Source organism: Ammospiza caudacuta, chromosome 28 (assembly GCF_027887145.1).
Source record: "Ammospiza caudacuta isolate bAmmCau1 chromosome 28, bAmmCau1.pri, whole genome shotgun sequence".
Lineage (NCBI taxonomy): Eukaryota > Metazoa > Chordata > Aves > Passeriformes > Passerellidae > Ammospiza > Ammospiza caudacuta.
In genome coordinates this window covers 5,758,311-5,781,555 of record NC_080620.1, presented here as the reverse complement: position 1 = coordinate 5,781,555, position 23,245 = coordinate 5,758,311, and the positions used below count along the sequence as shown (strand labels likewise).

At 58.5% G+C, this 23,245-nt stretch overlaps 3 protein-coding genes across 3 annotated transcripts; 1 reads left to right on the top strand and 2 right to left on the bottom strand.

Moving 5' to 3' along the window:
- The first annotated feature begins 427 nt into the window (after positions 1 to 427).
- RAB3A (RAB3A, member RAS oncogene family) lies at positions 428 to 4,464 on the top strand. Its single transcript, XM_058820907.1, has 5 exons — positions 428 to 587; positions 1,783 to 2,010; positions 2,510 to 2,628; positions 2,714 to 2,838; positions 3,205 to 4,464. Exons 2-5 carry the CDS (start codon positions 1,783 to 1,785, stop codon positions 3,393 to 3,395), a joined length of 663 nt encoding a protein of 220 aa, XP_058676890.1. The 5' UTR covers positions 428 to 587; the 3' UTR covers positions 3,396 to 4,464.
- A 504-nt stretch (positions 4,465 to 4,968) lies between these two features.
- MPV17L2 (MPV17 mitochondrial inner membrane protein like 2) lies at positions 4,969 to 10,203 on the bottom strand. The gene is made up of 6 exons (XM_058820908.1): positions 10,146 to 10,203; positions 9,321 to 9,489; positions 8,793 to 8,963; positions 7,744 to 7,820; positions 7,518 to 7,646; positions 4,969 to 6,148 (listed from the first exon to the last, which is right to left on the bottom strand). Exons 2-6 carry the CDS (start codon positions 9,475 to 9,477, stop codon positions 6,092 to 6,094), a joined length of 591 nt encoding a protein of 196 aa, XP_058676891.1. The 5' UTR covers positions 9,478 to 9,489; positions 10,146 to 10,203; the 3' UTR covers positions 4,969 to 6,091.
- A 795-nt stretch (positions 10,204 to 10,998) lies between these two features.
- DUS3L (dihydrouridine synthase 3 like) lies at positions 10,999 to 17,601 on the bottom strand. The gene is made up of 13 exons (XM_058821145.1): positions 17,558 to 17,601; positions 17,036 to 17,312; positions 15,701 to 16,516; positions 15,297 to 15,338; positions 15,061 to 15,213; positions 14,851 to 14,967; positions 14,500 to 14,565; positions 14,308 to 14,418; positions 13,148 to 13,244; positions 12,101 to 12,176; positions 11,639 to 11,827; positions 11,427 to 11,555; positions 10,999 to 11,152 (listed from the first exon to the last, which is right to left on the bottom strand). Exons 1-13 carry the CDS (start codon positions 17,599 to 17,601, stop codon positions 11,080 to 11,082), a joined length of 2,190 nt encoding a protein of 729 aa, XP_058677128.1. The 3' UTR covers positions 10,999 to 11,079.
- Positions 17,602 to 23,245: the final 5,644 nt, after the last annotated feature.

Genomic DNA, 23,245 nt, shown 5'->3' with positions numbered 1-23,245 from the left:
GGCCCGGGAGGCTCCGGGCCCCGGGCAGGGCAGGGCGGTGCCGCTGCCCTCGGGCCGCCATATGCTGCCGGCCCTAATCCCCGCTGGAGCCGCAGGGCGAGGGAGGACATGGCCGCCCACCTGCGCACCAGCCCCGCCTCAGCGCCAGCCGCCCTGGCACGGCAAGGATCAGCCTGCCCGCCACTGCAGGCCTAGGGAAGGCGTCGCGATAGCTCGCCATGTCGCGACAGGGAGGTTGTCAAAACTCGTCCCCCCCTCTGAGTGGGAATGGTTCGCGCTACACCCCCACCGTTGCAGGGGTGGTTCATCCCGCGCCCCGCGGAGCGCGGCCGGACCGCACCATTGCGCGGGCCGGAGGGGGGGGGCGGCGCCCACCACCGCGCCGGGAGGGGGGTTCTCCTCCCCCCCTCGTCCACCCGCTGTCCATCAAAGCGCGCCGCCGAGCCAATCAGCGCCTCCCTCAGGGCCGCGCCCGTGACGTCCGGGCTCATTTACATAGAGAGCCCCGCCCCCCAGCCGACGTCACCCGGGCTCCGCATCTGCTGCAGTCGCTGCGGGGAGGAGGCGGCGGCGCGAGCGCGGCAGAGGTGAGACCCCCCCCCCCCCCAGCACCGGGACCCCCACCGGGACCCCCCACAGCGACACCCCCACCGGGACCCCCCCGAGACCCCCTGTGTGCCCCCCGGCACCGGGAGGGGAGGGGCGGCTGCAGCGGAGGAGGCGGGAGGCGGGGGGGGGGGATGATGATGATGATGGATGCGGCGCGGGGGGGGCTGCGCAGGGCCTGGGGGGGGTCTCGGTGCGGCGGGGACCGAGTGGGTGCAGCGGGGTCGGGCCTGCGGGGAGGAGCAGGGGGTGACCCCCTCCCCATCAGCACTCTGAACCCCGCCATCAACACCTTGAATCCCCCAATCCACACCCTGATTCCCCCATCCGCAGCCTGACGCCCCCATCAGCACCCTGAACCCCCTCCCTGCATCGCCCTGCACCCCCCATGAGCCCCCTCTATCACCCCCCCTCCAGCAGCCCCCCAAAATGCCCATCAGCACCCAGCACCCCATCCCTGCACCCCCCATCCCGCATCCCCCCGCTCCTCCCTGGATGCGCACCTACCTCTGTGCCCCCTTGCCTGGCATCCGTGTGTCACCCCCCGGCTCCATGTGCCACCCCCCGGGTCCCCGTGCCACCCCCCGGTCCCTGTCACCGCGCTGGCCGCGCCGTGCGGGGGCACCGGGCACCGCCGCCGGTGCCATTTTGTCACCGGGAAGATGCGGGAGAGGCTGCGGCGCCCCGGCCGCACCCGCAACGCCACAAGGCAGATCCTGAGAGCCGCGGCAAATACTGGCAGCCACGGCAATTCCTGGGAGCCGCAGCAATTCCTGAGAGCCGTGTTAAAGCCTGGCAGCCGTGGCAATTCCTGAGAGCCGTGGCAATTCTTAGGAGCTGTGGCAATTCCTGGGAACCGTGGCAAAGCCTGGCGGCCGCATCAGTTCCTGAGAGCTGTGGCAATTCCTGTCACCCGCAGCAATTCCTGGCGGCCGTGGTGAATCTCTGTGGCGTGTCAAACGCCGTGGGCCACGTGCCCCACATTTGCCATGGACACACTGCAGGTCCCTCTCTGCAGGTGACAGGAGGTGGCCTTTCTCTCTCCGAGCCCTTCAGGGCAGGGTGACCCATTGCTGGCCACACCATGGCCCATCCTGAGCCAAAATATCCCAAATCCGTGCTGGGAACCGGCTCCGAGCAGGGCCAGCCCCGTCACGGCCTCTCCCCACCCTGCAGATGGCGTCGGCTACTGACTCCCGCTATGGGCAGAAGGAATCCTCGGACCAGAACTTCGATTACATGTTCAAGATCCTGATCATCGGCAACAGCAGCGTGGGCAAAACCTCCTTCCTGTTCCGCTACGCCGACGACTCCTTCACGCCCGCCTTCGTCAGCACCGTGGGCATCGACTTCAAGGTCAAGACAATCTACAGGAACGACAAACGCATCAAGCTGCAGATCTGGGTGAGCACTGAGAGCCCCCGGTGCCCCCAGAGCCCTGGGCTGGGCTGGGGCGGTGGGGAGGGGGCGGTGGTGGTGTGGGGAGATGGATGGTGAGGGTGGTGGTCAGTGTGGGGTGGTGGGAGTGATGGATTGGTGGTGTGGGGGTGATGGTCAGTGAGGGGTGATGGTCAGTAAGGGGTGGGGCTGATGGATTGTTGGTGTGGGGGTGATGGTCAGTGAAGGGTGGTGGTCACTGTGGGGTGATGGTCACTATGGGATAACGCTCATTTGGGTGATGGTCACCATGGGGTGATGGTCACTATGGGATAACGCTTGGTTGGGTGATGGTCACCATGGGGTGATGGTCACTATGAGATAACGCTCATTTGGGTGATGTTCAGTGTGGAGCTGCCCCACCAGGGCAATTCCAGGCAGGGGCCGGACCTGCCCCCATGGAGGGGCCCCTGTGGGGGTGTCACCGCACCCCTGGGGTGACATTCAGCTGTCCCCTGTCCCCCAGGACACGGCGGGGCAGGAGCGGTACCGCACCATCACCACCGCCTACTACCGCGGGGCCATGGGCTTCATCCTCATGTACGACATCACCAACGAGGAGTCCTTCAACGCCGTGCAGGACTGGTGAGCGCCACGGGGGGCTCTGGGCACCCCACACCGCCCCGGCCGCCCCCTCCCCGCCCCTCTGACCCCCCTCTCCCTCCCCAAGGTCCACCCAGATCAAGACCTACTCGTGGGACAACGCGCAGGTGCTGCTGGTGGGGAACAAGTGTGACATGGAGGACGAGCGCGTGGTGTCCTCGGAGAAGGGGCGCCAGCTCGCCGAGCACCTGGGTGAGCTGGGGAGGGGGAGCCCCCCACCACGCCTGCCAGCTCACAATTAATTTAATTAAGGGCTTAATTCCCTGCGTGTAATCGCTCTGCCGTGGTACCGGCGGTGACTTGGCACCTGGTGAAAAGCCACAGAGTCACTGCACAGCTTCAGCTCTCTGTGAGGGGCTGGGGGGAGGATCTGGGGGGTTCTTTGGGTGGGAAAAACGGGATTTTGGGGGTGGTGGGGGCAGGTTGCGAACCCTTTAAATATTGAATGAGGAGGAGGAGGAGCCACGCAGGGCTGGATCTTTGACGTGGATCTTTGACGCGTCCCTTGTCCCTCTGTCCCCTTCCACGCTGTCCCCCCCGCCTCTCCCGCCACCGCAGGGTTTGAGTTTTTCGAGGCCAGCGCCAAGGACAACATCAACGTGAAGCAGACCTTCGAGAGGCTGGTGGACATCATCTGCGAGAAGATGTCCGAGTCGCTGGACACGGCCGACCCCGCGGTCACCGGCGCCAAGCAGGGCCCCCAGCTCACGGACCAGCAGGCGCCCCCGCACCAGGACTGTGCCTGCTAGGGCCAGCCCCCCCAGAACCCCCCCAAAACCCCCCCAAAATCCGGTCAGTGCGCCCCAAACCCCCCCCACGAGCTCCTCCTCTTGGGGGTCCCGCGGGGGCTTTTGCTGCTGATACCTCCGAAAGGGCTGCGGCCCCTCTAGGAGCCCCCACCCCAATTCATTAGGCTATGCCCCCCCCCCACCCCTTAATTTATTTTTAAGCCTGGGCTGGTAGAAAACTCCCCCCCTGCCCCCCTCATTCTGCTTTTAATCACTGTCAAGAAACCATCACCCCCAGCCCCATTTCCCCTGGTGAAACCCACCCACCCTGTCCTGGCACCCCTTGTCCTGGAGACCCCCCTGCCCTTTTTCCTTCTCTGGGACCCCCTTTCCTGGAGACCCCAATTGCCCTGGAGACCCCCCCCCCCCTGTGGCCTGGGACCCTGTCCTGGTACCCCCTGCCCTTTTCCCTGCTCTGGGACCCCCTGTCCTGGGACCCCGTGGCCTGGAGACCCCTGCCCTGGAGATGCCCCTGTCCTGGGACCCCCTGCCCTTTTTCCTTATCTGGAACCCTCTTTCCTGGAGACCCCCTGTGCCCTGGAGACCCCCCTGCCCTTTTTCCTGCTCTGGGACCCCTGTCCTGGCACCTCTTGCCCTGGAGACCCCCCTGTCCTGGGACCCCCTGCCCTTTTTCCTGCTCTGGGACCCCCTTTCCTGGAGAACCCCATTGCCCTGGAGACCCCCCCCCTGCCCTGGAGCCCCCTGTCCTGGGGATCCCCCTACCCTGGGACCCCCTTCCCAGCGTGTGGGTGCTGTGACAGGACCCCCAAATCCCCCTCCCCAACCCATCCCACCCCTTTCGCCCCCAGAGCTCCTGGTGCAGGGGGCTCTTTGTGGCCGCTCCCCTGCCCCTGCAGCTGGATGGATATTTCCTGACTCTTGTTTATTTGTATAAATAGATGCTAATTTATGCTCCCGCCGTCTTCCTCCTTGTACATACAGAAATTCCTTGTAAATAGGCGTAGGAAGTGACGCTGTGCGCGTGACCTGCTGTGCTGTGGCCGTGGTGGTGCATTTATATATATTATATATATATATATTCTGATTTTTTTTTTTTTTTTTTTTGGTTTTTGTTCTTTTGGTTCCTCTCAGTGTGGTAAACCTTGCTTGTGAATATCACTTTTAAAAAGAAAAACCCATCAAAAAAAAAAAAAAACAAACAAAACACCCCACCCCCACAACCAAACGACGACAGAACTGTTATTATTATTATTATTTAAATAATAAGATTTCAAATGAAAAAAAATGAATTCAATGCATCGGCGAGGCCGAGCTGACTGGAGTGAATCTGCCCCAGTTTGGGGAGTCTGTGGGGGTGAGCAGGGCTGGTTTGCTCCAGGGCTTTGGGATCTCGTGTTCCTGTAGTTCTGTGCTTCTGTGGAGACTGTGAATAAGTGGATATTCCCGTAGCCATGACAGAGCTGCCCTTTATTTATTTCTCCTGGAGCGCTGTGTCTTTATTTTACAGATTTCCCTCTGTTTCCCCCCCAATCATGATTCCATCTCCTTCCCTCCCCCTTTCCCCCCCCTCCTCTTTTTTGTGAAGTTTACTTATGGAAGAGTTACACTGTACTGTACAAATGTCAAAAGTGTCAAAAAAAAAAAAAAAGAGTACAATTTCCTAAAAATCACTGTATTAAAAGAAATGTTGTGAAGAAATAAACCAATGCTGATCAGAAGTTCCTCGGGGTCCCTGAGTTGCCAGAAAGGAGCAAAATTAATCAGATTTTTTTAAATTATCACGCCCCAAATGGCTCCTGCTGCTGCTGAGGGAGGAGCTGATTCCCCCTGGGTGTGTGACAGCAGGGACCAGGGCAGAGCATGAAGGCACAGCTTTAAAAATCAAATTAAAAACCCCATTTAGACAATTCTCATTGACACTGGCAATAACTCAGTCCTTGGGTTATGCAGGGAGTGTGCAGCTCGCCCGGGGCTGGGAGCACAGGGATGTGATGGCCCAAACTCTGCCAGAATTTGGCTCCAGCCCCCCCTGAGCCTCTGCAGAGCCGGCGGGTGCAATCACAGCCCATTTCCAGCCCTATTTATAGAGATCCAGGTGGCTGCAGCCCCCGGAGCTGAGGGAGTGCAGCGATTCCATCCTTGAGCTGGGGAAAAAGCACGAGGGGAAGGAGAGAGGAGCTGCAGGGAGAGCAGAGCAGCAGCCACGGTGGAGCACGGCTGGAATGACCTTAAATCCCATCCCTTCGTGCCCCTTCCACCATCCCGGGCTGCTCCAACCCGCCCCGGGGCAGCCCCAGCTGCTCTGGCAATTCCGTTCCAGCCCTCGCAGGGAAGAATTCCTTCCCAATTTCCACTCAGTGGGGCTGGAAGGTGCTGGAGGAGCAGCGAGGCTTTGGTTTGCTCTGCAGAAGGAACAAATCCAGCCAGGCCCTTCCCAGGGGCTGCAGCAGCTCCTCCTCACCCCGGCTCTGCGGGCAAATCCCACAAGAAATCACTTTACAGCTTCTCCTGCAGCAAGAGATTGTTCCAGCCCCAGCCCACGGCTGTAATTAGCAGATGAGTTAATCAGCAGCAGGCACGTGGAGCGGGGTGGCTCTGGCCATGCCCTCCCTCGGCTGGGGCGCTCCACAAAGGCCAGGAATGCACAGAAATCCCTCTGAGTCTCTGCAGGATGCTCTGGACGGCCTCGAGCCTCTCTAGGCCCCGGCGCTGCTCTGGCTCTGCCGTGGGGGCTCCTGCCCGGGGCTGCGGGGCTGCAAAATACCCAGGGTGAGATGGGCACTGCCCAGAGAGCAGGGAAATCACCGTGCCCCTCTGCTGGGCACTGCCCAGAGCAGGGAAATCATCCTGCCCCTCTGCTGGGCACTGCAGGGAAATCATCCTGCCCCTCTGCTGGGCACTGCAGGGAAATCATCCTGCCCCTCTGCTGGGCACTGCCCAGAGCAGGGAAATCATCCTGTGCCTCTGCTGGGCACTGCCCAGAGCAGGGAAATCATCCTGCCCCTCTGCTGGGCACTGCCCAGAGCAGGGAAATCATCCTGCCCCTCTGCTGGGCACTGCCCAGAGCAGGGAAATCATCCTGCCCCTCTGCTGGGCACTGCCCAGAGCAGGGAAATCATCCTGTGCCTCTGCTGGGCACTGCCCAGAGCAGGGAAATCATCCTGTGCCTCTGCTGGGCACTGCAGGGAAATCATCCTGCCCCTCTGCTGGGCACTGCCCAGAGCAGGGAAATCATCCTGTGCCTCTGCTGGGCACTGCCCAGAGCAGGGAAATCATCCTGTGCCTCTGCTGGGCACTGCAGGGAAATCATCCTGCCCCTCTGCTGGGCACTGCCCAGAGCAGGGAAATCATCCTGCCCCTCTGCTGGGCACTGCCCAGAGAGCAGGGAAATCATCCTGCCCCTCTGCTGGGCACTGCCCAGAGCAGGGAGAGAATCCTGTCCTGGCTGTGCCCCTCAGCTTGGGAAGCACTTGGAGACACCTGAGTGCATCCAGAGGGGGCAACGGGGCTGGGAACTGGGAGCACAAACCCTGAGAGGGAGCTGGGGGTGCTCAGCCTGGAGAAAAGGAGGCTCAGGGGTGCCCTCATCACTCTCTGCAGCTCCTGAAAGGTGCCTGTGCTCGGCTGGGGCTGGGCTCTGTCTGCAGGAACTGACAGAAGCAGAGGGCACAGCCTGGAGCTGGGTCAAGGGAAATACAGGTTGGATATTGGGAAAAATGTTTTTATGGATCGAGGGACAAAGTTCTGGAATGGTTTTCCTGGGGGGGTGGTGGAGTCACCATCGCTGGGTGTGTTTAACAAAGCCTGGATGTGGCACTGGGTGCCAGGGCTCAGTGGAGGTGCTGGGATTGGGTTGGATTTAATGACCTTTATGGCCCCTTCCAACCTGATAATTCTGTGAATTTGGGGGAATTTTGGCAATTCCGGGGGATTAGGGAGGTGGTGCAGTCACCATCCATGGATGTGGCACTGGGTGCCAGGGTTTGGTTGAGGTGTTGGGGCTGGGATGGATTTAATGACCTTTAGGGTCTATTCCAACCGGGTCAGTTTGGGGGAATTCTGTGTATTTTTGTGAACTGTGTGAACTTGCAGGGCTGGCAGGGGCTCAGGGGCAGGGCTCACCCTGTATTTGAGGTAGGACAGGTAGGTGTCCCAGCCCAGGGTCACCACGTTGACATAAGCCACACGGAACGGGGGCGGCACGAAGAGGAAGTTGAGGATCTGCGCCGCCGGCCACACGCTCCAGTCAGCCTGGGGAGGGACAAGGGGGGACAAGGGGGGACAAGGGGCAGCTGGGGGCTGCCCTCGGCTCCCAGCAGCACAGGGGGCAGCTCGGGGAGGGGATCACCTTGTACATCTCCCAGAATTTCTCCTTCAGCTCGTCCCAGCTCTCCTGCAGGGATTGGCCCTCCAGGGTGCCGATGGCTGCGGGGACAGGAGGGGTCAGAGGGGATTGGGGTGGGAAATGGGGTGGGAAATGGAGTGGGAAATGGGGAGGGAAATGGAATGGGAAATGGGGTGGGAAATGGGGTGGGAAATGGAGTGGGAAATGGGGAGGGAAATGGAATGGGAAATGGAGTGGGAAATGGGGAGGGAAATGGGGAGGGAAATAGGGAGGGAAATGGAATGGGAAATGGGGTGGGAAATGGGGTGGGAAATGGGGAGGGAAATAGGGAGGGAAATGGAATGGGAAATGGAATGGGAAATGGGGTGGGAAATGGGGAGGGAAATGGGGTGGGAAATGGGGTGGGAAATGGGGTGGGAAATGGAATGGGAAATGGGGAGGGAAATGGGGTGGGAAATGGGGAGGGAAATAGGGAGGGAAATGGGGTGGGAAATGCCCCAAAGCCCTCCCAGTGTGAGTGGGGAGGGCAGCAGGGAGGGAAATGGAAAGTGAAAGGGAAGGCACAGATCTGTATGGGGAAGGGCTGGGGCTGTGCCAGGGGTGGGATGGAGGTCAGGGAATGTTCTGGGGTTTGGGATGGAGGTCAGGGAAAGGTTCAGGGGGTTTGGGATGGATCCCAGGAAAGGTTCAGGGCTTTGGGATGGAGACCAGGGAAAGGTTCAGGGGATCAGGGAAAGGTTCTGGGGTTTGGGATGGAGATCAGGGAAAGATCCAGGGATTTGGGATGGATCCCAGGAAAGGTTCTGAGGATTTGGGATGGAGATCAGGAAAGGTTCTTCCCCCAGAGGGTGGCACTGAATTCCCCAGGGAATGGCCCCATCCCAGCCCTGCCAGAGCTGCAGTGATGCCTTTTGTCAATTCAACTGTGAGATTCATTCCGAATTCCCCCCTAACCCAGCACGGCACCTGGAAGCACCAACCCCAGGCCCCACCAGGAGCCGCAGGGCCGGGATTTGGGGGCCGGATCGGCGCCCCCCGAGCCCCCCACGTACCCATGAAGTACCAGGCTCCCATGGTGGGCGATGCCACCAGCTGGTCGATGAGCACCTTCTTGATGCCCGTGCGCAGGCAGCGCACGCCCCGCGCCGGCAGCGCCCAGTCCAGCCACAGGTACCAGTAATGCATCAGGGGGCCCAGGCTGCAGCCCACCACGAACATCCTGCCTGCAAGCACAGGGACAGCACGGCTGGGGGGCAACGAGGGCGCTCTGGGGGAGGAATTCAGCACTGGGAGGGTGGGGATGGGTTTCATGGCTGACCCCCGAGCCCTGGATGGATCCCAGGAAAGGTTCAGGGGGTTTAGGATGGAGATCAGGGAAATGCCACGAAGGCATTTTGGGGAGGAATTCCTCCCTGTGACGGATTTCCCCCAGCCCTGGATCCCTGGCAGTGCCCCAGGCCGGGGTTTGGAGCAGCAGGAGGGTGAGAGGCGTCTCTGCCCCTGGCAGCGGGATTTGCCTAGCCCCTCCAAGCGCCCACCAGCGCCCATCCCTGCCCAGCCCAGCCCCTGCCAGCTCTCACCCGTGCGCCCCAGCTGCAGCTGGCTCTGGGGGTGCTTGCGGCGGTGCCACTCCTGCTGCAGGACGTCCCCGGCTGCCAGCAGCCCCCCGCAGCTGACGGTGTTGGTGAGGAGCAGCAGGCGGCCCGAGAACAGCGAGCGCCACGAGCGCAGCAGCATCCTGGGCACGGCCTGGAATGGCACGGGAACAGCCTGGGCACGGCCTGGAATGGCACGGCACAGCCTGGGCACGGGAACAGCCTGGGCACGGCCTGGAATGGCACGGCACAGCCTGGGCACGGCCTGGAATGGCACGGGAACAGCCTGGGCACGGCCTGGAATGGCACGGCACAGCCTGGGCACGGCCTGGAATGGCACGGGAACAGCCTGGGCACGGCCTGGAATGGCACGGCACAGCCTGGGCACGGCCTGGAATGGCACGGCACAGCCTGGGCACGGGAATGGGAACGGCCCCAGAGTCACTGCTGGCTGTCCCCGCGCCCCCCAGCTCTCCCAGTTCAGGCTGGGTACCCTCCCACTGCCCCCCCAGTTCTCCCAGTCTGGGCCTGGGTATCCCTCAGTTATCTCAGTAAGGGCCTCGGTACCCCCCCGGTTTTCCCATTCCCCTGTGCCCCCCAGTTCAGGGCTGGGTATCCTCCCAGTTCCTCCCAGTGCCCCTCAGTTCTCCCCTCTGCGTGTCCCAGTTGCCCCCGCCGCCCCCTCCCAGTGCCCCCACTGCTCCACAGCCCCCGACCCCTCAGCCATCGCCTCAGTGTCCCCCAGTGCCTCCATCCCGCCCCGCTGTCCGCCCCCCGCTCACCCCCGCTATGTCCGTACCCTGCGCTTACCCCGCTGGGTGCCCAGCGCCCCTGCCCGGACACCCGGCCGGCTCCCGGTGCCTGCGGCTCCTCCCGGTCCCCCCCCCCCCCCCCGCCCCTACCGGGCGTTACCGCCACCCGCACACGGAACCGGCAGAGGGTCACGTGACAACAATGACGCCCGCTTCCTGCCTCCGCCATGACAGCTACCGAGGCACAGGAGGAGGCCATGACAGCTACCGAGGCACAGGAGGCCGCCATGACAGCTACCGAGGCACAGGAGGCCGCCATGACAGCTACCGAGGCACCAGCTCGCCCAGGGGCTGCGGTGGGGTGATCTGGGGATGGTCCAGGGGATCCCCGCGGTGCCCCAGCCCTGCCCTGTCCCTGTCCCCTCGGTTTGGGGGCAGCAGCGTGGCTGGGGAGCTGTGGTTGCCTGTGGAGGTGGCCATGCTGCGTGTCAGCAGGGCTGGGACCATCACTCTCCCCACTCTGCTGGTGCCACTGGGGTCCCCCAGGTGTGGGGATGCTGCTGGGACCCTCCAGACTGTCCCCAGAGCCTTTAGAATTCTTTGAGAGGCCTCTCTGTGGAGCTTGAGCACCAGCTCTGTGTCACCTTGGTAGTGACACATCTCATTTGCTTCTGCTGTGTTTTGCACAGGGGCTGGGGGGACGTTGCCGCTCCTCGTCCTGGGAGTTTGTCACTCCCAAGGACATCCTGGTGGGAACTGAGGCTCTTTTCCAGCGATGTGGGACAGCTGGGACAGCTCTGGCAGTGAACTGGAGGCAAAGATCCCCTCACTAACAGGAGTTTGTCTGCCAGGATTGGCGTGGGGCTCGCAAAAAGGCAAAAAAGTCACCAGCTTCTAAAAACATCAGCTTTATTCCAACTGCCAGGAGCCCTGCTTCTCCTCACAGCCCATCCAAAGTCTTCCTGACACCGAGGGACAGGGCCAGGCCAGCCCTATCTGTAGGAATTGGCCTTGTGCTTTGGCAGGAAGGTGAAGCTGGGCGGGACGGGGCCCAGGAGCAGCTCACTGGGGGAAAGAATCAATCACAGAATTAATCCAGAGACCTCAAAGCCCACCCAGTGACAGCCCTGTCATGGGCAGGGACACCTCCCACTGTCCCAGGCTGCTCCCAGCCCTGTCCAACCTGGCCTTGGACACTGCCAGGGAAGAAAAACAACAAAAAACCAAACCCAAGGAGGGTTCAGTGCTCAGTGCCCGGCTGTCAAACAACCCTGTGGCCCTACAGAGGCTCTGCCACGTCCCTTCTGAGCAACTGCAATGAGATTTGATGCCTCCTGACCTTATTTTGATCCAATCATCCACGTTCTGGCTGGCCATGAGGGTCTCCAGGTAGTCCCTGCCCAGGTAATAGGGCGGCCGCTCGTTGATTTTCTGAGGTAGATGTTCCAGTAACCCAACTGGGATGTACCTGGGATAAAATGAAATGAGCGCTGGGGGTTCATGAATGAATTAATTACCGTTTAAAGGTTCCCCCTGGCTGGGCAGCATCACCTGCACAGGAAGGAGAGCCACTCCAGCAGGAATTTCCTGGTTTTCTCCACTCCCTGAGTGTCTGAGCCCCAGTGCTCGAGGCCAAAGTTGGTGAAGTCCTTGAGGATGTCAAACCTCTCCCTGGAGGAGATATCCCAGTGTCTCTGCTCCTTGATTTCCGTGAAAAGCCAGGGTTTGATCAGTGCCCCTCTGCAGCCAAAATAAAATAAAATAAAATAAAATTGTTATTCCCATCACTGATGCTCCTGAAAATCTGAGACACTTCCCAGCACTGATTTCTGCTTTAAATCTTCTTTTCCATTCCAACTGATACAAACTGATTTCTCCAATTTTCAGGGTGGTTTCACTGAGAGGAAATTCCATGCTTTGGGTTTGTTTAGGGATTTTTTTAATCCTCTTTTTATTTTTTTCCCCCTCTGGAACCACCAGAGCTCAGGAGTGAAGGGAAACACAGGCACTTGCCTTGCAATCATGATTCCAGAAACTCCCATCTGCATGGCTCGGTTTGCATCTTCATAGGACAAAATATCCCCATTTCCTGCCCGGAGAGGAGGAGAAGCCAGAGGTCAGAGAGATCCGTGAGGACAAGTCAAAGTGAGCTAATGCAGGCATGGGATGAAATTCAGCATGGACACAATGTCCCAGGGCCAGATGGTGCAAAGAGGCTCCTGCTTTGGATTCCCAGGGATGTTTCTGATGGATGTTCCCTTACAAGGAAAAAAGGAGCTTTCTCCTCTCTACTCCTTCAGTTTCCCTGAAGGTTTAGGGATTTTATGCCACAAAATCCAAGAAAACCCCTTTAAAACCCAAGTGATTGGTGTCCCTTCCTTCTGGCACCACGTCTGGCACCAGGTGTGGCATTTACATTTTCTGAAAAATCCCTTTTGCCAGGATTTCTCTCCTGGGAAGCTAAGAAGCCTCAGAGAAAAAGGGAAACAATAATTAACTATCTCATTTGCTTCTCCTGTGTTTTGCTGCTTTGGAATGTGGTAGGAGATTGCTTATCCAACAGGTGATTGTTTCATCGGTTTCATGTGAATTGTTTTGACTCTTTGGCCAGTCAGGGTCAGGCTGTGTCATGGCTCTGGAGAGAGTCAGAGTTTTTATTATCACCTTTTTAGCCTTCTGTAAGTATCCTTTCTGTATTCTTTATATACTAAAGAATAGATCTCCACATTGCATTCTGCTCTGGCACAAACACAGGCACAGCAAATGAGATCAGAATATTCTTGGGAGGAATTGTGCCTTGCTCTTCTCTGTGCAGAGCAACGTGGGGCTATTTCCTGACAGGCCAAGGCACCAAACACCCTCACTGTGGGTGAGCAGTCCCCACACTGCACTCTGCTCTGGCACAAACACAGCAGCAGCGAATGAGGCAAGAATTGTTTCGATCATTCTTTTCTCTGCTTCTCTCAGGTTCAGAGGATGTGAACCCCCCAGGAACACGCTCCTTTGCCCCATTTTGAGGGGGTTTGAAATGACAGGGGTGCCAAGGGGTGCCCCACGTACCGAAGAGAGGCATGGGGCTGGCCAGGCGGGCGCACTCGGCGATGTAAGCCCAGTCCGCGCTGCGCGTGTAGCGCTGCTCCCGCGAGCGCCCGTGCAGCTGTGGGGAGAGAGCAGGGACGTCACTGCAGGGACAGGGACAGCACCATGGGGAAGGGAGCCCGGGGATGGGCCTTGGGATGGGCCTTGGGATGGACTTTGGGAGAGCTGCAATGGTTTTTATGGAATCAACATCGGGATCGACCTCGAGATCAACCTCAGGATGAGCCTCATGATCGATGAGCGCTGAGAACAGAGGTGGGTAAAGGATTTCTTGGGATCTACCTCTGGATTTACAGAATTCACAGAATGACCAGGTTGGAAGAGACCTTAAGGGTTATCGAGTCCAACCCAGCCCCAACAGCTCAACTGAACCCTGGCACCTTGGGACCAACCTTGGGATCAACCTCAGGATCGACCTTGGGATCAACCTTGGGATCGATGGGCGCTGAGAGCAGAGCTGGGTAAGGCATCCCTTGGGATCTACCTCTGGATTTACAGAATTTACAGAATCACTGGGTTGGAAGAAACCTTCAAGATCATCGAGTCCAACCCAGCCAAGATCAGCCTCAGGATCGACCTCAGGATTGATGGGTGCTATGAGCAAAGCTGGGTAAGGGATCCCTTGGGATCTACCTCTGAATTTACAGAATTTACAGAATCACTGGGTTGGAAGAGACCTTCAAGATTATCGAGTCCAACCCAGCCCCAATATCTCAACTGAACCCTGGCACCTTGGGTTCAACCTTGGGATGTGCCTTGGGATCGACGGGTGCTGAGAGCAGAGCTGGGTAAGGGATCCCTTGAGATCTACCTCTGGATTTACAGAAATCACACAATTATCAGGTTGGAAGAGATCCTAAAGGTCACTGAGTCCAACCCAGCCCCAGCACCTCAACTGAACCCAGTGCCACATCCAGGCTTTGTTAAACACACCCAGGGATGGGCCCTTCCCAAACCATTCTGGGATTCCATATCGGGCTCAGAAGCAGGGAGGAAAACACCCTCTGCACCCAAATTTTCCTATTTAATTAGCAGAGGACACTAAAAGGCAGGGGAAGGTCCCCCAATCTGATCTCCAGGCAGAGCTCCCCAGGCACCACCCCACACCCCTGTCCCCGTACCGTGACCATGGACGCGCCCCACTCGCGGATCCTGGGGATGATTTTGTGAGCCACGTTGACCTTCTCCTGCACCCCAGTGCGGATCTTCACCGTCAGGGGGACATCCAGCACCTGCAGAGGTGGGAAGCTGAGGCCAGGCTGGACTGGGCTCCACCAGCTCAGCTCAGCTCAGCTCCAGGAGCTCCCACTTACCGAGTTCATCCCGCGGACGATCTGCTCGAACTTGTTGGAGCGAGTCATCAGAGCACAGCCTCCTCCCTGAGGGACAAAACAGGGAGCTCAGGACCTTCCTCACACAGTGGAGAGTCCTTGGGGCACCTCAGAGTTTGGAGAAAGTGCATTCTTCAACCAAAAATTCTCCAGAGTGCTTTTCCCTCCCACCCACCAGGGAGAGACAGCCATTCCCTGCTCCTTGAGCAGCTTATTCCCCTTCTCATGAGATAAATGGACTGGGAGCTCTGGATCAGACTGAAAAGAGCAATCAGGCAGCAGAGGGTGAGGACAAGGATTCATGGAAGGAAAACCCACCACAGAACTTCTCACCTTCTTGTAGACCAGGTCGATGGGACAGCCGACGTTGATGTCAACAAAATCCACGTCGATTGTCCTGTTCAGGAGCTCTGCACACTTGGTCATGGTGTCTGGAAAGGCTCCCTCCAGCTGCCAGAGGGAAGGAGCTCCCCTGAGTCCCAGAGGCAGCTTTTCCCCTGGGAAGGGAGCCCTGGGTGGGCTGTGGCGGGGGGGAAGCCTCACCTGCACCCCGAAGATGTCCTCGGTGTGGTGGCGCTTGAGCAGAGCCCACTCGGAGGACTGGCCCTGGAGCAGGTTGGTGCACACAGCCATCTCCCCACAGGTGACATCCGCCCCAAAACGTTTGCAGATCCGTCGGAACGGGAGGTTTCCACACTGCCAGGGACAGCAGGGACCATCAGGGATTGTCAGGAGATCTGCTCTGTTCCAACCGTGCCCACAGCGAGTCACCAACCTACCGTGGTCAGTGGGGCCAGGTACAGCTTGCCCTGGATTTCCAGCTGGAAAACAGGGATGGAGGAGCAGGTCAGAAGAGCTGCAATGGTTTTTATGGGATCACAGAATGGTTTGGCTTGGAAAGGACCTTAAGGAGCATCCAATTCCATGCCCTGGCTATGGGCAGTGACACTTTTCACCATGCCAGGGTGCTCCAAGCCCTGTCCAGCCTGGCCTTGGACGCTTCCAGGGATGAGGCAGCCACAGCTGCTCTGGGAATTCCGTCCCAGCCCCTCCCCACCCTCACAGGCAGGAATTCCTTCCATGCTCTGCCTGCCTCCCCCAGCTAAAGGCTCTCCAAGGGGTTTCTCTTCCCTCTTTCCATGCACAATCTCCACCACGGGAGCAGGACACAAGGGACTCTCACCTTCTTCTTCTCACACGGCCGCAGCTTCGTGATGTCCTCATCTGTCAGCGGGCCCAGGGTTGGGATGGAGGGAGCACCATCAGCTCCTTGGGAGTTCCTCACGACCTCAGGTTTGGGAGCATCCTCAGCTCCTCTGGAGTTCTGCAGAGCCTCAGGTCTGGCAGCATCTTCAGCTCCTTGGGAGTTCTGTAGAACCTCAGGTTTGGGGGTATCTTCAGCTCCTCTGGAGCTCTGCAGGACCTCAGGTTTGGGCGTACCCTCTGCTCCTTGGGAGTTCTGCAGAGCCTCAGGTTTGAGAGCACCATCAGCCCTTTGGGAGTTTGGCAGGACCTCAGGTTTGGGAGCACCATCAGCCCCTTGGGAGCTCTGCAGAGCCTCAGGTCTGGGATCCTCTCCCTGCTCCTGCAGCACAGGGCTGTCCCTCAGGCCCTCCTGGGGATCGGTGCAGTTGGACACCTCCGTGGAGCTCCCCGTGGCTTTGCCTCCCTTCCCAGCACGCAGCCCACGCAGAAACTCCTCGGCCTTGTGGAAGCTGAACTTCCTCTTGCGCAGCTGCTGCTGCAGCTCCTTGGAGAGGCCGTTCCTCACCAGCACCTTCCCCTCCCACTGCTGCACCAGGGCGGCGTTGACCAGGTTCTGGTGGCCGTCCCCGAGGTGGGCCTGGCCGAAGCGGCAGGTGACACCGTAGGGACAGCGGCCGAAGGTGTCGAAGAGGACGCAGCGCTGGCCCAGGTCCGCAGGTTTGGCCGCCAGGTACTGGGACACGTCGTGGAGGAAGCGGCAGCGCGGCCCAAAGTGGCACTGCCCGCCACAGCCCTGGGGACAGCACGGAGCAGGGCAGGGTGGGCACGGAGCAGGACGGCACAGAGTGCTCTGAGTCTCACCTGGGATCACCAGGGCAGGGAGGGAATGGTGCCAGGGGAGGGATGGACGCAGGGACACAGGGGAGGGATGGACACACAGTGGAGGGGATAGGACACAATGGAGGGGGTGGACACACGCCCTGGAGGGGATGGACACACTTCAAGGAAGGTGACACCTCACTTGTAACACTCAGCTCATCCCACATCACCCCCTCCCAGCTGGTTTTTATGCAATTCCAGCCTGGTCTGGGTTGGAAAGGACCATAAATCCCATCCAGTCCCACCTACAGGGACACCTCCCACTATCCCAGGCTGCTCCAAGCCCTGTCCAGGCTGGCCCTGAGCACTGCCAGGGATCCAGGGGCAGCCACAGCTGCTCTGGGCACCCTGTGCCAGGGCCTGCCCACCCTCCCAGGGATGAATTCCTTCCCCAAATCCCACTAAGCCAGGCAGAGAGGGCTGTACGTCCCACCTGTGTCACCGAGGGGCACAGCCTGCTCTGCTCGTAGCAGTTGGGTTTCATGCAGGGGCGGCTCTTGTTCTGCCCCCGGGCTCTCTTCTTCTCTGGACGCTCCTTCTCCTCCTCTCCAGCATTCCCTTGGCTTTCCCCATCCTGGCCGAGCTCCTCTGCCTTCACCCTCTTGGCTGGGGGTTCGCTGACCTGCTCCTCTTCCTTCTTCTCCTCCTCCTCCTCCTCCTCGCCCCCTGCCCGCAGGTAGGCGTGGAACTGCTCCTTGGAGGTGAGGAACCTGCGGGGAACGTGGCAAAGGGTGAGGTCAGGAGGGGGTGGTATGGGGGGCACCGGGGCAGGAGGGGATGGGCACGGACTGGGGGGGTGTGGAGAGGTCGGGAATGTACTGGGGGATTCATGAATGGACCGGACACACACCGGAGAAGGTTATGAAGGGACCGAGCCCTTTCTGGGGGGGTTACAGAGGGGTGGGGCCCGTCCCGGGGGGTTGAGGAGGGGCCGAGGCCCCGGTCCCGCACTCACCGGGCTCGAACCGGCGCCACACCGGGCGCCAGAGCCGCTGCCATGCTGCCGCGCGCGGCGATGACGTCAGCGGCGGGGCGGGGCCACGTGGCCGGGCGCGCGCGGTATAAAAGGGCCTGGCTGAGGCGCGCTCCCCTCAGAGCGGCGGGCGCCGCAGTCGATTGTAGTGTGCGCGCGTAACTGTTTGTACGCCCTCCGAGGCTTGTTCGGGGGCTGCCACAGCCCCCTCATGAGTGTCAGGGTTGCCCAAGCAGGGAAAGGCGGCCGTTGTACAGCCCTTGTACCTTGGGGAGAGGTGTTGTCCCGTGTGGCAGCTCCTTAAGGCTTCACTTAGGGGACACCTGGGTGTGAGGGGGTCACAGGTGCTGCCCCAGGCCTGGGCCCTGAGGGTGGGCATGGCTGGGAGGACCCCTGAGACCAATGAATTCAACTTACAGCAGAACAGCATCCCGTCAGCCAGACACACAAAGTGTCCCTTTGTCTTTCCTTCAACAGTTCCCTGGTTTTGGGGGTGCCTTGGGGTCCCGCCTTCTGCTCCCTCCTCCTCACACCTATCAGGGGAGGGAATGCAGCTCTACAGCGATGTGGGGTACTTGCTATGGTTTTTTGTCATTTTAGGATTATTTTTAAGAGGTAAATGCACAGGCATGAACCAGCTCTTGCTGCCTTTGTAGTGCTCAAGCCGCCCTTGCCTTTGGTCCGTGGGTGGAAGTTTGGGCTGAAAACCAAAAAACGCGTCAGGCGTGGTGTGTCTGACCTTTCCTCCCTCCCCTGTAGCTGCCACATCTTCCTCATGTTTGTGCCACTTTTTACACTCTCCTGTTCCACAGCCCCTCCGAGATCTTGCAAGCCTGGCGTGTGTGGAAGATGCTGCATGAGGGGGCTGATGTCTGGTGGGTGACACATTTGGACCCTCCTGGATGACGTTTCCTTTCCAGCCCCATCATCCCCACAGCCCCGTTTGACTCACACTTGGCCTGGGCTGCTGAGAGGGCTGAGAAAAGGCTGTGAAATCCAAGTGCAGCAAGAGCTGGGCTCCATCTTCCCTGTCCCACGCCTTGCGCTGAATCCAAGATATTTTTAGCTGCGTTCAAACTGTCCGTGAGGCTGGACGTGGGGTCAGCCCAGCTTAATTTGTGGGTTTTGTCCTAATTTAGGAGCTTCTGGAACCTCTGCCCGTGGTGTTGGGATTGTTCGTGGGCACTGCCGGGTTCTGTGTGCACGTGGGGCAGAGGTAAAAGTGCACGTGGGGCTGGAATTCTGGTGTTTTCCTGTTTCAGCTCGGTTCTTTCCAGATGCTCCATCAGAAATGGCTTCTGGGAGGAGCTGGGGGCCCGCTGGGTGCTCCTGCTGCTGCCAAGGGTGGGCAGGTTGCACCACGGGGCCAGGCTGCTGTGGGAAGAGCTTTGGGCTGATTGGGTGTTAATTAGTGCTGGAGTGAAATATGAGGAATGCAAAATACTATTTTAAGCTTCAGCTTGGCCGGGGGAAGGAAGGAAGGAAGGAAGGAAACGAGGCTCTGGGGATGAATGAAGTGAAATCACTGCTGGTTTTTTGGGGCAATAAGCCCGAAGTCAGAGCTCTGCACCCGGCTGAGGTCACACTTCAGCATCTGATCCCTGCTCAGGGCTCTGGCTCGGCAGCTTTACGAGGCTGAGCCTTGGATGAGCTTCCCAACAAAGCCTTTCCCAGGCTGGACAGGGCTTGGAGCAACCTGGCCTAGTGGAGATGTCCGTGGCCATTCAGGGGTGGAAATGAGAGAGCTTTGAGGTCTCTTCCAACCCAAACGATTCCCTGACTCTCTGCTGGGTTTGGAGAGGTGCTGGCTCTTATCTCCTTCATCTTTTCAGCCCTTCAGGTCATGCTGAGGTTGGAAGAGGAGCCAGGGGAAGGAAGGAGGAGCTGGATAAATGTGGGGTGAATACAGAGCTTGGAAGGCCAGAGCTGTCACTCCCACATCCTCCAGCAGCTCCAGAGAAAACCAATACCCAGGAACTCACTGGGAAAGGCCAAGGCAGGAAAAAGGGAAAGGCTGATTACAGGAAAGTGGGATATAGATACAGGGAGAGCTAAGTCAGGAAAAGTTCAGCTCCTCCAAGGTCCAAGTTAAACACATGTTAATGAACCTGCCCCTTCCACAGGCTCCCACACAAAAGTCGGATGTGTCAAGCCCTGGGGTCTGGCTACCACGGCAGGAATTGGCCAAAAATGAGGCTGTGTAAAGCCCCAGGAGCAGCTGCCATGGGGAGAGAGCTCTGTGTCACTGGAGCTGTGCTGAGTGCTGTGACAAGCTCCGCTGGTCCCTCCTGCCCCAGGTGTGGGTTTGGGGGGCACCTCGGCGTCCTGTCCTCTGCTCAGCCCAAATCCGTTCCCGCTGTGCTGTCTCCCCTTTTATCCGGTCTGGTTTCAGCAGCACAGCTTGCAGCCCTCTGCAAAGGAGACAATTCCCAGCGCTCATAAATCTCCTATCAGGAAGCTGTTTCCAAGATTAAAGCTTTAAACGTTTCCCCTCTCTGGTTTCACGTCCCTGCTCCCAACTCCCTCCCTGCTGCAATCGGCAGCTCCATCCCCTCCACCAGGGTCTCTGTGCCTCACACCAAGCTGTGTCTGCTCCAGGAAAACCTGTGCTGGGACACTGGAACTGGGCTGTGCCCCTCCAAAGCCTGGGAACGGCCACTGCAGGCTTTGTGCGTGGAGTTTGGAAACTCTGCCTGCTGCAGGTCCCTCCTGGCTGCTGGGAGAGCTGGCCTAGCTTTTGGAGGAGCTAAAGGTCAATATCTGGGCAGGGTTTGGGATGAGCTCGGCGCCTGCTGTGGGTATGGGATCACTGGGAGCGTTCCTGGAGAATTATCCGTGGTGGGGAGGCTTTGGGATGGTGTGGCTGTGGGGTGTGGGCAGGGAAATGCAGGGAGCTGGGAAAGGGATGGAGCAGCAGGGAAAGGCAGGGAGAAGGGAAAAGCAGGGAAAGGCAGGGAAAGGGATGGAGCAGCAGGGAAAGGCAGTGAGCAGAGAAAAGGACAGGGCAGGGAAAGGCAGGGAGCTGGAAAAGGCAGAGAGCAGGGAAAGGGAAAGGGATGGAGCTGGGAAAGGGATGGAGCAGGAAAAAGCAGGGAAATTCAGGGGGTAGGCAAAGGCAGGGAGCTGGGAAAGGCAGAGAGCAGGGAAAGGGATGGAGCAGGAAAAAGCAGGGAAATTCGGGGGTAGGCAAAGGCAGGGAGCTGGGAAAGGCAGAGAGCAGGGAAAGGGAAAGGGATGGAGCTGGGAAAGGGATGGAGCAGGAAAAAGCAGGGAAATTCGGGGGTAGGCAAAGGCAGGGAGCTGGGAAAGGCAGAGAACAGGGAAAGGGGAAGGGAAAGGGATGGAGCAGGAAAAAGCAGGGAAATTCGGGCGTAGGCAAAGGCAGGGAGCTGGGAAAGGCAGAGAACAGGGAAAGGGGAAGGGATGGAGCAGGAAAAAGCAGGGAAATTCGGGGGTAGGCAAAGGCAGGGAGCTGGGAAAGGCAGAGAGCAGGGAAAGGGGAAGGGATGGAGCTGGGAAAGGCAGGGAGCAGCGGGGAAAGTTAAATGGATGGAGCTGGGAAAGGCACAGGCCATCTGGGCTCACGTGGGAGTGCTGAGGGATCCCGGGGCTCTTGGCTGTGGCACTCAGCCCTTTGTTAGGAAAGCTTGGAGGAGACCCCAGGCCTTTTCATCACACCCTAAAATTAGAGGCAGCCCAAGGCCCCAGAGCTGCGAGAGGCGGGTTCCTGGCAGGGGCTGCAGTGCTGATGGAGGAGCAGGATGTGGCTGTTCCCAGTGCCATGGCCGTGGCAGCAGGGGAAGGTCCCAGTTCTCCATTCTGGGGGCATCTCTCAGCAGCCTTTGTCCCTCTCAGCCTTCATCACCCTCAGCCCTGCTGTTCCCAGGGCTGGTTTGGGGCAGTTCCATGGGAGGATCCCCAAGGAACCTTCTGTGCTGGCTCTGTGTCACCTGAGGTCACCCTGTCCCCTTTCCTGCAGGTTCCCTAATCCCTGGTGGCTCAGCCTGTTGGGCATTAGGGGAGCTGAGGATCTGGACAGGAAAGGTGCTTGCCTTCAACCCTTTATCTCTCCTTTCCTAATGCCTTGTGTGCCACCAGATAAAATCCCGTGTGCATTTTGAATTTTTATTTTTACGCGAGAAGGCAACAGCGAAATTTCCTCCTGACATTTAACTCAGGCGGTCGGTGACAAACCGAATAAACATTCCTGTTCTGCTGGGACAAAGGCTCCAAGATCCTGCTGGGACTGAAATGTTTCATCATTTCCGAAGTAAAACGTTTCAGTTTAAATAAAAAAAATAAGAACAGCAACTAAAAATGACACGTTTCAATGTTTTTCTAATTATTTTCTCCACTTTGGCTACAGCTATTTGTCAAATCTGGCCTGGCTTCTCAAGTAGCTTTGGAGCCTTCCAAAACTGCTATTTTGGGCACTTTTCCTGCTATTGATGAATAATTTATCCCTGCCCTGTGTTCCTGCTCATTCCAGGTGTTTTCTGGGGTGTCTCACAGGTGGATGGGGCCTTGGTGCCATGGCAGGGACACCTCCCACCATCCCAGGTGGCTTCAGCCTGGCCCTGGGCAGTGCCGGGGATCCAGGGGCACCACAGCTGGGCTAGGAATCCCATCCCACGCTCCCAGGGAGGAATTCCATCCCATTTAATCTGTATCCCATCCAGGTGGTTCAATCTGTGTCCCATCCAGGTGGTTCAATCTGTGTCCCATCCAGGTGCTTTAATGTGTCCCATCCAAGTGATTTAATGTGTCCCATCCAGGTGGTTTAATGTGTCCCATCCAGGTGATTCAATCTGTGTCCCATCCAGGTGCTTTAATGTGTCCCATCCAGGTGATTTAATGTGTCCCATCCAGGTGGTTCAATCTGTGTCCCATCCAGGTGGTTTAATCTGTCCCATCCAGGTGGTTCAATCTGTGTCCCATCCAGGTGATTTAATGTGTCCCATCCAGGTGGTTTAATCTGTCCCATCCAGGTGATTCAATCTGTGTCCCATCCAGGTGGTTCAATCTGTGTCCCATCCAGGTGATTTAATGTATCCCATCCAGGTGATTTAATGTGTCCCATCCAGGTGATTTAATGTGTCCCATCCAGGTGATTTAATGTGTCCCATCCAGGTGATTCAATCTGTGTCCCATCCAGGTGATTTAATGTATCCCATCCAGGTGATTTAATCTGTCCCATCCAGGTGATTTAATGTGTCCCATCCAGGTGATTCAATCTGTGTCCCATCCAGGTGGTTTAATCTGTCCCATCCAGGTGGTTCAATCTGTGTCCCATCCAGGTGATTTAGTCTGTGTCCCATCCAGGTGGTTCAATCTGTGTCCCATCCAGGTGGTTCAATATTCACGTGCTCCATCAGCAGAGCCCCCGGCAGCAGCTCTGGAAAATCCTTTCCCTGGGCTCTGGGAGCCGAGGGTTTGCCACGAGAGGGGGGTGTGAGCCCGTGGGGTGGCTCAGGGCGCTGCTCCATCCCTGCTGCCCGGGGGTGGCAGCTGCAGGTGGGAAATCCGGGTCAAATATGGGAAATCCGGGTCAAATATGTATTTTCTGTATTTATCTGTATTTTCGCCATCTATCTGTGTTTTCCCCATCTGTTTTCTGTATCTGCATTTTCCCCATATATCTGAATTTTCCCCATCTGTCTGTATTTCCTG

Bases quoted from the DNA above. Each gene is read 5' to 3' on its own strand.
- RAB3A (XM_058820907.1), top strand. From the start codon at position 1,783: ATGGCGTCGGCTACTGACTCCCGCTATGGGCAGAAGGAATCCTCGGAC. The intron at 2,011-2,509 runs GTGAGCACTGAG...CCTGTCCCCCAG, and splicing joins GCATCAAGCTGCAGATCTGG to GACACGGCGGGGCAGGAGCG. The intron at 2,839-3,204 runs GTGAGCTGGGGA...CCGCCACCGCAG, and splicing joins CCAGCTCGCCGAGCACCTGG to GGTTTGAGTTTTTCGAGGCC.
- MPV17L2 (XM_058820908.1), bottom strand. From the start codon at position 9,477: ATGCTGCTGCGCTCGTGGCGCTCGCTGTTCTCGGGCCGCCTGCTGCTC. The intron at 7,821-8,792 runs GTACGTGGGGGG...CTGTCCCCGCAG, and splicing joins GGGAGCCTGGTACTTCATGG to CCATCGGCACCCTGGAGGGC. The intron at 6,149-7,517 runs GTGAGCCCTGCC...GGTATTTTGCAG, and splicing joins TGTCCTACCTCAAATACAGG to CCCCGCAGCCCCGGGCAGGA.
- DUS3L (XM_058821145.1), bottom strand. From the start codon at position 17,601: ATGGCAGCGGCTCTGGCGCCCGGTGTGGCGCCGGTTCGAGCCCG. The intron at 13,245-14,307 runs GTACGGGGACAG...CTCTCCCCACAG, and splicing joins GGGGCGCGTCCATGGTCACG to CTGCACGGGCGCTCGCGGGA. The intron at 12,177-13,147 runs GTACGTGGGGCA...CTCTCCGGGCAG, and splicing joins CAGCCCCATGCCTCTCTTCG to GAAATGGGGATATTTTGTCC.